General features: G+C 38.7%; 1 protein-coding gene across 1 annotated transcript in view; it reads right to left on the bottom strand.

Moving 5' to 3' along the window:
- The window catches only part of LOC140232007 (globin C, coelomic-like), a 98,745-nt gene that overhangs the window by 12,253 nt on the left and 71,931 nt on the right, over positions 1-14,561 (bottom strand). The window contains exon 2 of the mRNA XM_072312158.1: positions 7,889-7,962. Coding sequence (XP_072168259.1) covers positions 7,889-7,962 — 74 coding nt within the window. The remainder of the gene's footprint in view (positions 1-7,888; positions 7,963-14,561) is intronic.

Raw genomic sequence — 14,561 nt, 5'->3', positions numbered from 1 at the left:
CAATGCGTCAACGTTAAACGCCAGTTCTTTATTCGCCTTGCAGGTTCTCTTATAAACACTCGTGAAGCCTATTCTTATTCTGATGTTGTTTGATTATGATGATGCTGATATGTCCGCATTCACGTGTAAAACCTTGAAACGTGAATGAGAAGAAAAGCGGACATAAACAGCTCTTAACACTTTTTTTCCCCTGTACGGATCTCTTTCGTCAGTCCAATGCCAATAAAGCAACGCCGAGGCGCCATTGCACGTAAACTTACATGCATAGACCATACTGACTGATACAATAGTCTGTCAAAAGTTAGAGCAAACGTGCTTTCACTATCAAAATTTATCAAAGAACACCCAAGTTGGTTCATAAACATTCAAAGAGCTGGAGTGTTTCGAACTCTTTCCGGATTCCTGATGGTATTAATCATCATGGAAGGGCATACAAACCTTTAAAGATCGTGGATCACTGTGGATTTAGAATTGTGGATTTAGAACCGTTGTCTCTGCGTTCCATAATATTATGGAACGCAGAGACAACGGTTATTTCGTTACTCCACTGTACTCCTTATATCACTGCAACAGTTAGCCGACGGAAGGTATTATTTCATGGGGCTATAATAGGTCATTGGAAGGTGCCGACATCGTATTGCGGACTGGTATACTTGGTAAGGAAAAGGTTCACAGTCTAGTGTTCTGGATGTTACATTTCAAGACAACTGCGTCGGTATAATCAGGATAATGTCCCAAGTTTGTTTTATATTGCTATCAAAATTGTTCCATATCGATCCATTCTGGCAAGTTGTAAAGGCTGTCGCTCTTGTCAGTATGATTGTTGGTAACATAAGGTGCTTATAAAAGAATCTGGCGAATAAAGGAGTGGCGTTTATATGATAGTTTAGATTATTTTGTTTTGTCGACATTATTTAAATAAATGACACAAAGTTGTAGAAAACGTTAATCTGATAGCGGTAACTGGTATAGGGGACTGGTATAGTCTCCTCAGGAAATCATAAACTATATAAAGCCGAACTTTGAGACCCGTCGTTCAGGTGTTATCCCTTTGAAGGAGGTTGATGGAAAGTTGTAGTCTCATCGAGCGAGTTATATTTTCAATGGAGTATTACAGAGCAATGGAAGCACATAGTGGATGAGGTTCTCGGCTCTTTTAAAGGGGTATTCTGGTTCTGGACCCTTTCCCTGTGCACACAGTCATCCTTGGCCTAGCTGTTGCACTACTGGATTCCCTCTTAGTTAACACATGGTCAAGCTGCTCTCGAAGAAGGAATAGTTGGACGGCAATTAAAGGCTCGAGTTACCATAATGACTGGGCTGCCTGTTAGGGCACTATACACTGGAAAGGCTTTACTGTGTTTAATATGAGACCGTTATTTCAAATAACACAATACCTATAGTATTTATTACAGCGATCCAGTTGCATCTTTGATGTAATTTCTTGACTACAAATGCTACAAATAAAGGTACTTTTCTAGGAAATAGTGGTCTATACTGTCCGCTCACTAAGTGCAAAGGCTGACCATAGGAGTGTTTTGGTCTGCACGGAGCAAGAGCCGCACGCCTACTCCACCGTCCAGCTCAGTGTGTCCGCCGATCACAACAGAAACCCGCTTTAAATTCCGTAGACCAATGCTTCCAAGTTGATTCTTTATGCACTTTATTGAATATTATTAGATATTGAATTAATATTTAATTGAATACTTAATAGAAAATAACCATACCGGTTGATACGCAGCTACATACAAAGTGAAAATATTTAGAAAGCAGTCTCGACAAAAAAGAACATCAAACGCATCTTAAAAATAGCACAGTATTCTGAGAAATCTGGATGAATTGGATAACGTGTATTCTTTATTCTTTTCTTATCTTGCTCAAATTGTGTGCAGTTATTAAACTTAGTATAAGCCAGTACCCTACAATTAGAAATTGTAACGCTCCGTCTCTCTGTTTGTCTGTCCGTCTGTCTCTCTTTCTCTGCTTGAACGTATAGTTACATTCAGGCAATTGTTTATTCAGTAGATTGCTGGTAACATTGACTTAAAGGTCCTGTTTATCTTTGGGAACAGTGATTTAAAAAAAAATCAAGATATGACATTTAATGTATATGTGTAGGTCTGTTGTACCACAAAACATCCTGTCATATAAAATGTTTGCGATAAAGCCTGAAATATAAGGAGATATTTGTATTTTTGTCAATAAACCGTAACTGTAGACAGTCTAGTCTGCATAGCAATTATAACTATCGTTCACATTTTGTATATTGAACAATACTTAATATCAACTTTACCGATTCAAATTTTGACAGTCATTGTTTCTATCTCTAACTCACATTTTAGAACTATTTTAAAGCACTAATGCTGGTTTTTGGTTTCATCTGCAAATGGAAAATTACGTCTTTAACCGAGTTTGCACTAGTGCGCAACTGCCATTTGACCATCGGAAAAGGCTTTTTAACATTTCTACAAAGTCTGATCTTGCATTAGTGTTCACTCAAAGACGTTTTTACAAATTCGCTCCAAATGAATCATAATGCGGCGAGTTTGTTTTCTTTCTTCTTTTTTTTTGGGGGGGGGGGGTTAATGCAAAAATGACCCAAACTTGAACAGCAGAAGTATGCGGCAAATTCATCTTTGAGTGGAATGGTCTGTTTGCAGACAAAAGTAGGATCGGCTTGAATCCAAAATATATACGGCAGGTTGGCAGTTCAACGAAGGAGTTTTCCAAACTGCAGGAGCCTTTAAATCAAGTGTTGTAGCCTTGTTCACCAACAAATTAAAATTCCATGTATCTGTATAACAGCTGTTGTTCCGAACTACCAGAAAGCGAACGCAATTTTTGCCCGACATATCAACAACTGATGCAGACAGACAGTATTCCACATTATGAATTGCTCTGAATAGAAACGAACAGATAAAAATAATGTCTTGTTACTACATCCTCAGAAGAAATTTTGAATAAGTAAGAATGAATCATTAGTGAACCTGTTTGTCACGAGCTTTAGCAAGTTTTTTTTTTTCGGCTTATTGGCACTCCGGTCCGCGAAACAGCTGGTCGAGCATAGTGGATCTTCCATATCACCTAGGCAGTATAACAGAATCTCTCCATGTGAAAACTTGACCAACTATAGAATGCAGGCAATCTAGATGAGGCTAGTCGCTGATAGCTACATACGCGCAAATAAATCGAGAAATGACCACATGGTTGCTTTGTCTTACCGTAATGGTTAGTGATAGATTCCATTATGTGAAATCTCGCGGCGACATTTCTCTGGCACAGCGTAGAGTATTACAGACAGACCTTCGTGACTTCCCAATCAACTGACCTGCGAGTCTAGGGAGTCAGCTGGACCTAGGCGATACCAGTGGTGTGGCGGTTCCACTGACTAAGTACATGTCGGATCCTGTTAATGTGTTTGTTCTCGAGAGATATCATCGTTTTAAAGCGATGGCAAACTCAGATTAGAATTCATCGGCATGGAGTTCGAGTCAACGCTATCATCTCGTATCAATTCTAGCTGTTGTTCTTTTAGTCATCCCCCCCCCCCTCTCTCTCTCTCTCTCTCTCTCTCTCTTTACACACACACACACACATACGCACACAAATTGGCATAAGGAGGAATTCGCCTGCACACGCCTCGCATAGTCGAAGAGCGGCGTTTTGTTTTGATGCTGAAATGTACCATCCCCCAGGAACGCCTTTGAAATTATTATCAGGATGATTTAGCAATATTTCCTCGACATTCTCAACTTGAATGCTGACCAGATTATCACTCAACCACCTATAATGAAATACCTAGAGATGTCTTCATGCCATATATGGAGACGCAATTTGTAAAGACATGAAAGGCCAACGAAATGGAATGACGAAAACGATGAGACTTACATATCGACAGCCGATGTCATGGATAAGAAAAAGAAAAGAGATGCAGGGATGCAGAAGAAGACTTAAGTGAAGAAGAAGAGAAAAATGACTGACATTGGAAATGGAGATGATAATGACGAAGAAGGGAACTTCAAGGTCATAATACGTGCATCGCAATGATTGTGAGAAAGACTGGCAGAAAAAGCTGAACAATTGTCAGGGTTCCCACAGTCATGGCAAATCCTGGAAAAATTTGTGGTCATGGAAAGTCAGGGAAAAGTCAGGGAATTTGGAAAATTTGTGAAAAGTCATTGAAAAGTCATGGAATTGCATTTACCTCTTGGCTATGGCAGCTTTCCAGTTTGTCGTGTCTCGCAACTCTCATACTCTGTATGTGATCATTCTCTGCTATTATAATTGGTGTTCATGATTTCCATTTTTCCCAGTTTTGTGACATCCCAAATTCTACATAACTCCCGGGACATATACTAATGATAATAGATGTACATGTCATGAGTAAGATAGTGGGTGGAACGGATGGCTGTGAGGGGAGGTGGAGGAGGCCATCATAACGTGTCTGATTTTGGAAACCGTGCCAGAAAGGAGGTCATGGAAAGCAGCAATTTAGTCATGGAAAAGTCATGGAGTTCTGTTTTCAAATTCCTGTGGGAACCCTGATTATGTCATAGTACGAGGAAAGGGGAGAGAAGGATGATGATGATGATGATGATGATGATGATGATGATGATGATGATGATGATGATGATGATGATGATGATCCACAGCATTTGTACATCAGCGCCATATATCTGTTGTAGAAAAATTCAAAGGCGCAAAAATCCTCCAAGTGCCAAGAGAGTTAGCAACTGAATGCCTGGTGAAAAGATAATGTGAAGCTTGAGTGAGTCTTTGAAGTGATCCAGTTTGTCAGGATAAGGATGCAAGAAGAAAGAAGAGAAAGATTATGATGGTGATGGGTCTATCATAGCGACGATGAATGAAATGTCTGTTATCACGATGATGACAACTATACACATTGGATACTTTAAAATGCATAGATCTAACGCGTCACCTGAATCCAAACGAAATTCTACCCGTGATTCTGTGTACATTGATGGGCTTAGATTGTAACTCCATTCATACACTCGATACCCCAGAGACAGAGTATCATCGGGTTGCCATTAGAAGTTTGATATCCTGTTTGGTCCATTGTCGAATTTGCAAAGAACCAAGGAGCTTATAAAAAGTCTGTTTCTTTGTGCACAAACTTCAAGAACAAATATTTTGATGATCCCACACTATGGTATTTGGGTGTCGGCCAAATGTTGATTTCATATTTGATGGAGGAGACGGAATGGCTAACATATCAACATTCGTTGAAGAGAGTAGAGAGGCAAAACTTGTTCTCGTTTGACTTTTCCTGTTTCAATTAGGAGAAAAGCATTCCGGAAAAGATTACAGTACCGGTGGAGTAATAAGTAACCTGAAATTCATCTTACCGAGAGAAATGTCAAGTGCAAAAGCGTTCTGACATTCCGACTCATTTGTTTGCAAATGAAAGAATAAGCCGGAAATATTAAAATTGTACGGAAGATAGGCTCGGATTAAACAACCCTGTGAGTACAGGCACGTTCAGGTATAACGAACTTTGATATTTACGCTAAGGCGGGCGTTTGATGTAACAGAGATAACGCAGATGAACGATTCGTCCTGTATAAACGCCCCAAGATATGCAGTGGTAGAAAATGTACTGGTATGTGGCAATATCGAGTAATGCACTCGCAGCCTTCGAACCTGCACTGACCTTCTCCCATTAACCACATAAGCGCAAGTCATTGTCAGCGGAACAAGCTACACAAAGAGATCACCATACTTTGGACCGTAATAGCATCATTTCGAGCCCCTTCGCTTTTGTCAAGTTGTGAACATGTTCAAAGATTATGCCATGCTAATTTGTGTTTATACCTTTATTCAGGCACATCTGTGTTCTTAATTGCCTGCACCCAGAGACTATAAATCGAACAATCATGACCTATGTACATTGGTGTGTTATTACATGGCTATACATGGGCTTCAAAAATGCTTTTGGAAAATAAGTCCTCCCTAAATCCTTTATATTATAATAAAAAAAAATTCTAAAACCTGGCGCAAAGTAAGAAAATAGAACGACTAGAGTTTTGAGGTTTGCAATTTTGCAATTTTGCAATGCAATTTTGTCGGAAAATAAAGAATAACGTAACTTTACTATCAACTATATATTTTTCACGACTACCCGAAGAAACCTTCAAAAAGACAAATGTTTACATAAGTAATTATATACTCCAATGCAACGGCATCAGGAATGTCCACTGTCTTTTGAATATTGAATACCTATAGCCGAAGCATGATAGATATAGCATCCACAATGTGGCCATTATTTTCAAAATAAAAAAAGCTAGATAAAAAACGTCCCTACTCAAATTGCGATGTTTGCATCCCCACGAGAACGACTTTACATTTAATGCCTCTATGGAGATCGTGCACACACCTTCTCGAATCTCCATGGCAACCATCGTGTCCTCCATATTGCTTATTTCACGCGGCATCAAACAAGAGTAGTCATAATTTTGAGTTGGTGTACATACGAACTAAATCCGCTTTGACCAAGCTGATTACAATCCGATCCAGCAAACCCAAATGGAATCAACAATTTGCAAGTCTTAAATGGGCCGGGAGAGCAAAAGATGGAGAGGGAGAGAGAGAGAGATGGGAGAGAGAGAGATGGGGAACTGGGGAAGGGAAAGATCTGTTGGTTACATGGAAAAGACAATGCAGTCATATAGATTGCTTAGAGCAGCGCGCCTCGTACTTTTTGTAGGGTATCCCCAAGAATATCGATCACATACCATTTTCTTATGTTTCTCTACCTGCGTCTGTTACAACGTCAGAATATCAAAGAATATGAGAGACATACTAGGCATATAACGTTATCTATCGTGGTCAATTAAAAAATATTTCTCTTTTCGTTTGGAATGGTGCAAAATGTACATATAGGTACCTTTATTATGAATTTGATCGCACTTCCTACAATGCACTAAAATTCCACGAATATCTATACTATGATATGGGAATATATAAATGTGATATATATATATATATATATATATATATATATATATATATATATATATATACACACTTAATACTTATTATGGAGAGAAAGATCGGGGGGGGGGGGGAGGGTATCGGAGACATCCACTCATCCAAAACGGCTGTCCCGTGTGAGGGTAAACAGTGAATTATTTGACAAACCGCGACAGCTTCTGCACAACCCATAGGGCAGATAAAAGCTGATAGTAACCTTGAACAAGTATTTGCTCTTTATTCAAAGGTAAAGTTCAAAGTTTAGCTAGCCGTTGGCTGACTTGAACCCTGTGAGAAATTTGATAGGAATCCAGAAGAAGCTCTCGCACTCTAACTTCAGTATACATGGTATATGTACGATGAGAAACATACATACACACATGGGAGACACACGATAGTGTGCATACATGTGAATATGAATATATTCATAATCATATATATATATATACATATATATATATATATATATATATATATATACATGTGTGTGTGTGTGTGTGTGCGTGCGTGTGTGTATGTGTTCATTATGTGGATATATATAGATAGATATATACATGCATATTTATATATTAATGTATATACATAAAGAGCGGGAGAGAGATGTTTCTTTAGATCTATGTGTGTTTATGTTTGTGTTCATTCTATGCTCAAACACGGTTGATAACCAGTACGAGGTTGAAGGCTTTGTGAGCGTGATCATGCTTTTCCGCACGTAGAACAGGTGAAATACAGTACTTTTAACAATAAGTCAACAATGGACGCACACCACAATGATCCGCAAGACCGCAGGTAGGTTTGGGGCGTCTAACTCCGCCCCTTTCCCTTAATGAAATGGTGCTTACCCACTGGAATTTGTTTGTACTATTTGTCTTATATGGACCGTGTTTCTGTTACTTACCTCCTGACAAGAAACTGCCAAAAAACGATGTTATAGCCGCCCACGCTTGCTTCAAAAAGCTTCCACCAGGGACGCTGAAAAGTGACAAATAAAAAAAAGAGAGAATTTTGAATGATTTGGTCAATTTGAATAATGGAATAACGTACAGCGAAACTATGATTTATTGATGATGCAATGATACAATGTGTTGACTATAATGCATTAGCAACAACCACCAGTGGATTCACACGAAACGTAAAGAAATAATGATTTTGATATCACATGACCATATGAAAATGTGTGTACTGTTTTCATCGTGATGAAAGACGCTGTACTCTGCTTACCAGTTGTCCCATAGGTTTTGCTCTGTGATGTTCCTACCAAAATAATATAACTATAGAAATCACACATCAAATCGGGAACGTTGACATAACTAGGGTATAATCTGCTACAAGAGCTGAACTCGTCATTTTACACCGTTTTAGCAATTTCAGAGACGAATGAATCAAATTCCTCCGACTCGGGCGTTAAAGGAAGGCACAGTACAAATCATTCCACATGCTTCTCAACTTCTGCAACTCCCGTAATGGTGAAATTATCTTTTATATTGGTCACAGATCAATGCAGCGGATGAAGGGAGAGAATCAACTTTTGAAAGAAGGAAATGCATAAGTATGAGGAGGAGAAGAAGGAAAGGAAGGAGAATAAGAAGAAGAAAAAGGAGGAGGAGAGGTCTGGAATAACCGAATAACGATGGAGAAAGAAGACATAACTTGGAAAATGATGGAAGTCGCGAGAAAATCACTGTTCGAAAGGTTATCCTGGATTTAGACATATATGAATATATTCAAGTATTTCTACTCCTGCCATATGAAACACGTCCGATATATTCTTTACACCACGGTATAGATAGCTATCCTTCTCACTCTGCGTCGCAGTATAAGTAGCACGAGGTGAAACTAAGCAACTACTTGTTACTTCGTTGTGCTTAAACCCAAGGTGGACTACAGAACTGTCTCACAATTTATTTTGACACTCCATGTCATCACGTACATTTCCCATGACTCTTTTTTTTCAGTTGGCGAATTACCTGTGCTGCTTTCTAAACGGTAAAATAAAGACATGCCATACATGTCATAAATTAATTTGTGTCATTATTCTTAGATACAGGGTACTTTTATGTACGAGCACGACAGGAATTTTATGAAGCGAAGTTGACACATTGTTGAGCTGAGGTCACGAAATTCACAAAAGTTTTACAACTCCTGCAGTTCAAGTTTGACAGCGCGGAAATGACACTTATTCTTCTTTCCAATTAGATTTTACAACAGACGATAATAAGTACTTTATATACTTTGACATTAAATTTTTGATGAGTAGGCCCATCAAGACCAACATACATGAATCCATGACACATGATACTCAATCCAGTAATTGATATAGAAACACATGAAAGCAATAGTCATGTTATCTTTATCAATGCCTTTTTAACAGATGATTGGGAGATTATAATAATAATAATAATAATAAGGTCTTATTTACCCAGGGTAGCCTCTTCAGTGTTGCCACTGCTCTACCAGAGGGCCCTGCTATTATTATTACCCAAGCGTTGCCAGGTACCCATTTATACACCTGGGTCGAGAGGGACACAGTGGGTAAAAACATTTTGTCCAAGGATGTAAGCACTGGGCGGGATTCGAACTAGGGTCCTCCGATCGAGAGTCGGGAGTCTTATCCACTATGCCACAGCAACCCCACTGGATTTTACCAAGATCAAACTTAGATTATGATTTAAACAAAATTTGATCTCGAATCACTCGACGTTATTGAAAGCAAAGTGTCCTATGGAAATGGTGAGATTCTGGTTGAGGACGTTAGTATACCTGTATAAATGTGAGAGCTTATCGTCATTGTTACGCGATGAAAGCAGGATTTAAAAAAAAAAAAAAAAAAAAAACTGGTCTGTGAAAGTTGATGTCACTGAAGTGACAATTCTCTTATTTTCACTACTAATCCTACAGCATAATTATAAACACACTAAATGCCACAGGAGCTCATCATTCAAAACGTTCTATATCGGTGAAAAATGATCGGCAGAGGATAAAATACTTTTAGGAACCGAGGCTTACTAGCTTTCCATGTTGAAACCGTTCTGATTGGTGCTGATTTGCGACACGTCTGCTCAGGAGAATCCAACGACTCAAAGAGAATGTGGGATCCTACAGAAATCGCCTCTTCCCTTAGGCCCTATGATATCCCGTACACTTGTCTTGCTGCGCACTATTAACCACTTTGTTGTGCGACGGCGGCTGCTGCAATCGGCATCTTTTTTTTTTTCTCCCTCGGGCTCATTGTTTGGTATGTATGGCGGGAAAAGTAAATACACTTCACGCATTTTGCACATTTTTTTTTTCTAATTTATCTCTTACGTATGTCAATATGATGTTTAGTCGTTGATCATATCGGGCGGATCGGGCAAATAGTATGTCGATATGAAATTGAAAGGGGAAAAATAATAAAAGAAACCTCGTATGTAAAGGAAAACATTCCAATAGATGGTGGTGGCATTCTAAATTGGACGTTTCCAATACAGAAAACGGTTCCTCATCTTTTTTCCATTCTCATAAATCACATCTGACTTGTTTTTTGTTTGGGTTTTTTGTTTGTTTGTTGTTGTTGTTGTTGTTGTTGTTGTTGTTTGTTTGGTTTTTTTTTTTTTTTCTTTGAACAGCACAGTGTGCAGTTAGCGCATGCAACTACTGTGTACTGCAGGGGCGAATCCAGGAATTCTGTAAAGGGGAGGGGGCGCAACTAATATTTCGGGTGCCACTTTCGGGTTTCATTTCATTTTTTCTTTTTATTTCTTTTGTTTTTAAAGAAAAATAAAGGGGGGCGTGCGCCGGTTGCGCCCCCCTTTGGACCCGCCACTGTACTGTGACCAAACATACAGGCCTAAGACCACAGGCCCCTGAAATTAAATTACTTTTGACATGAGTTCTTGAAGAGATCCGAACTGAATTCTACAAGCACGTTAATCAACTTTCATGGGCACTATATCATCATCCATTGCTCTTCTTTTTGCCGGCTATGAACTAGAAGGGTGGTAGCATAAGTAAAAGACTTTGGAGCCCTCATTGGTCATAACCCTAGTCTTTTTTCAAGCACGTCAAGCTTATCAAGAGCGGTTATGGCGGGAACGAAGTTGATGTGTGTAATTCGCTCTGGCTCTGCGTATTATGTACAACCCATTCGCATTTCTAGCAACGTGAAAGCTACTCGAGACCTGTAAATGCAAAGGGGCGTTGTTGACACTTTTTATTCAGTACAGATGATGCCATGGTTTTCATTGTGTATCATCCCCCCCCCCTTATACTTCCCTCCTCTTTCATCAGTTGACTGCGATTGTTATCGCCACGATAATTTCTTTTTGATAGTCATCAGACCAGGAATCGCTGAGTTCGTTTTGTTTATGGGGGAATATAGATGTGAAATGCAAGAGAGAGAGAGAGAGAGAGAGAGAGAACTAGCAAAGGTCCACTAGCTTCCTTTCTGATCATCACTATAGCATTTGCTTGATTAGCGCGTCGCCAGGCAACAAAATTTTTGTGCTTTGGGATCATTATTATTACTATTTAACTTGAAGAATACTAGTACTATTTATATATCCCTCTGCTCATATCCACGTACACACACACGCACACGTACATATAAAGTTTATATACATATATAATTATATATAACAATATATGCACATTATTATAGGACAAGAGCTCTCTTGAATGACATTTGACGTGACTAAAGTGAAAGTACATGTATGCTCTTGACAAAATCAAACTACTTATTGGTGAACAATGAATCTTAAACGCATTCTTAACATTTTTTTTTCAGATACAGCTGATACAAAAAATGCTCTTGGCATGCACACGTAAGCAATCTAGTTAAATCTAAATCGTGTTTATAAACCATTACAGATCGATCGTACGGCCTTGTGAAGAACACACATACTGATTACCAAGCTTCCCTATATGGCAAAGTGACCAAAATGAATATTCGTCTATCGCGCATGGACGACTGCAGATCATCAGAGATAAGCGCGATTACAGAGTCTACATGAATGTAGACTCTCTGGCTCCGAACATTACAGCTCGTTCTCACCCCGAACTGGTTGAATATATGCGTGTCTTTTGAAAGCGTTGCGTGTTCCTCATGTCCTAACAAGCTGGAGTGTAACTGACCTCTACAAAAATCACGTTTAAATATCGTTGCTCTCGATCACTTTGCAACTTCCGATTGGTCGAAGATTGAGAATCAGAAGACGAACGATGTTGCAGCGTGTCGACATGAAATGTATAATCTAAATTAATGCTTATGATTTATTCCCTGTATCTGCATGGGTTTGATAATTATATGTGCAAGATTTGTGCCCGTTGGACTCATTAGCACAGACAGTGAGGGTTAAGAGAGAAAATGCTTAGAGCTATTATCACGATTATTTTGTGGTCACTTAAGGGCCGTACAGTTCAGTACTGGTTGAGGATTCAGGTTTTATAACAGTTTTTGATGAGATAATGAGAAACCTCTTATGAAATATGAAAGAGCATGTAAAGAAGGATTCAACGTTTATTTCATGAAAATTGGCCTTGAAATGGCTGAGATACCAAAAAAAGTGATCCTAATAAAATTGACAGGCCACGGCTTTTATAAGGATCTTTTTGTTTTACCTTGTTTTTACATATCTCAGTCATTTCAAAACCGATTTTCATCAAACAAACCTTGAATTTCCCTTAGAATTGTATGCTATTTAACATTTCATAGAGTGGTTTCTAGATATCTCACAAAACGTAAAGAGCTGAATCCTCACCTCAACTAGAACTGTACAGTCCCCTTTTTAAAGATAGACGGAGATAGTTCCATAAGTTGCTTCGGTTCATCCTATAAAAAAAAAAGAAAGAAAAAGAATCCAACGCTTCACAGCTTGTGCCTCTATGCAGCTTATTTCATTACATTTTTCAAGAGTGTAATGAAGTGAATCCACCAAAGTGACTTTCAAAAGCTCGGATAGCCCATTGTCGTGAGAGCGAAAAGAGAAGTAACTATTAAGTCCGACATTTGAATAGGAAAGACGCTAACATAAGGCTTGATGCGTGATCAATAATAATTGATCACAAGAATGACACCAAAGAAATTTTGCTGTTATGTGCGTCATGGTCTTAATGCTCAGAGAGATTCCAGTCACGACCTGCTATGACAGATTGGAATTAATCCATTTGGATGATTTATCTCTTCCACATAAACCTGAAATCGTGATTCAATAAGTTAACCAGTGAGAAACACACACACACACACACACACACACACACACACACACACACATCTATACACATACACACAAACAAATAATAGACGCACTTAAAAGATTACATAGACAAATAATTCTCGCATCCACAGCACAAATTTTAACATCACATACATCTCTTTAACACGCAAACAAGAATCAAACTGAAATTTTGTTACGTCTATATGATCAAATGTTCAGTGAGAAGGAAAGCGCATGAAGAGTTGCCATGGCGACAGTCATTCATAATCATTATCTGCTCTTCTTTTACTTCCTTTATCATTGAGAGATGCTCTAAACTCATTGACCCACATACATCAAGATACTCGGGACTGCGTGCAGAAACGAGCGCAAACTTCTATGGTGGACGCACAGGTGACAATGTGACTGACGCATTCAAAATATTCATAAAAGAAAAGAATTTGAAGAATGTCTTGGAGGGCGTGGCGTCGAGCACGTACCCACCTGGGTTCATTGGCGTCATTGTCAATCATCCACCCTCATTTCGTGTGATTGACGTTTTGTAAGTGAATACATCCACGGAGGTGGTGTGACAAGAAACAACAAATAATCTAGACCTGAATTTATGTTCCTTTTGATGTGACGCGGATGAGAATCCATATTTTAAGACAACATTCTGCAATTTGTACCCTTAAAACAACAACATCGCCATACTGTTTATCTGACGATAAAGTCACCGTATAAAACGGTTGCACGGGGTCACTACTCTCTGACAGTTTTATTGCAATGTATAGATATCATAACATAACTTTCATTTCCGTCGCCCACTTGATAAGTGCGACAAAACATCTAACATTTAGCAACCAGAGCTCAAATCCAATAAAATGTTCTTTTTTCAAAGTAATATTTCATCTCTTCTTGGAGATTGTGTTGCATCAACGTCAATGGAAGTGATTTATTCCTCCGTCGGTAATGGCAAAGGAGCGAGACAGACAAGAGACGAACAAAACATAATCCCTATCCATACAATAGCAAATGAAAGAAATGAAGACCTATACCGAATTGTTTTCATTTAAAAAGAACATTTGTCTCAGAGCCCACATTGACCCTAAATTAAAGGCCACGATGTATATACGTGCGTGTGAACAAACACAGAAATAAATCACGCTCCTTGAACATGTTAATAATAACTGACAGTTTGAGTTTTTTATCAATATACTGTACATGGTATACCAGTCACTTCTTGTATCATCTGAAGAAGATACTTATCACACGCGTGATACCTACTTAATCATACCTAAACTAATCCTGTGAAAGATAATTAATTCTGTAACAAACCGAAAGGCATTTTCGGTCATTACTGTGTCAAGGAATGATAGTCCTAATTTGCAATAAGAG

Source organism: Diadema setosum, chromosome 8 (assembly GCF_964275005.1).
Source record: "Diadema setosum chromosome 8, eeDiaSeto1, whole genome shotgun sequence".
Taxonomy (NCBI): domain Eukaryota; kingdom Metazoa; phylum Echinodermata; class Echinoidea; order Diadematoida; family Diadematidae; genus Diadema; species Diadema setosum.
The sequence above is the reverse complement of the archived record's forward strand: the minus strand, read 5'-3'. Positions and strand labels throughout refer to the sequence as shown.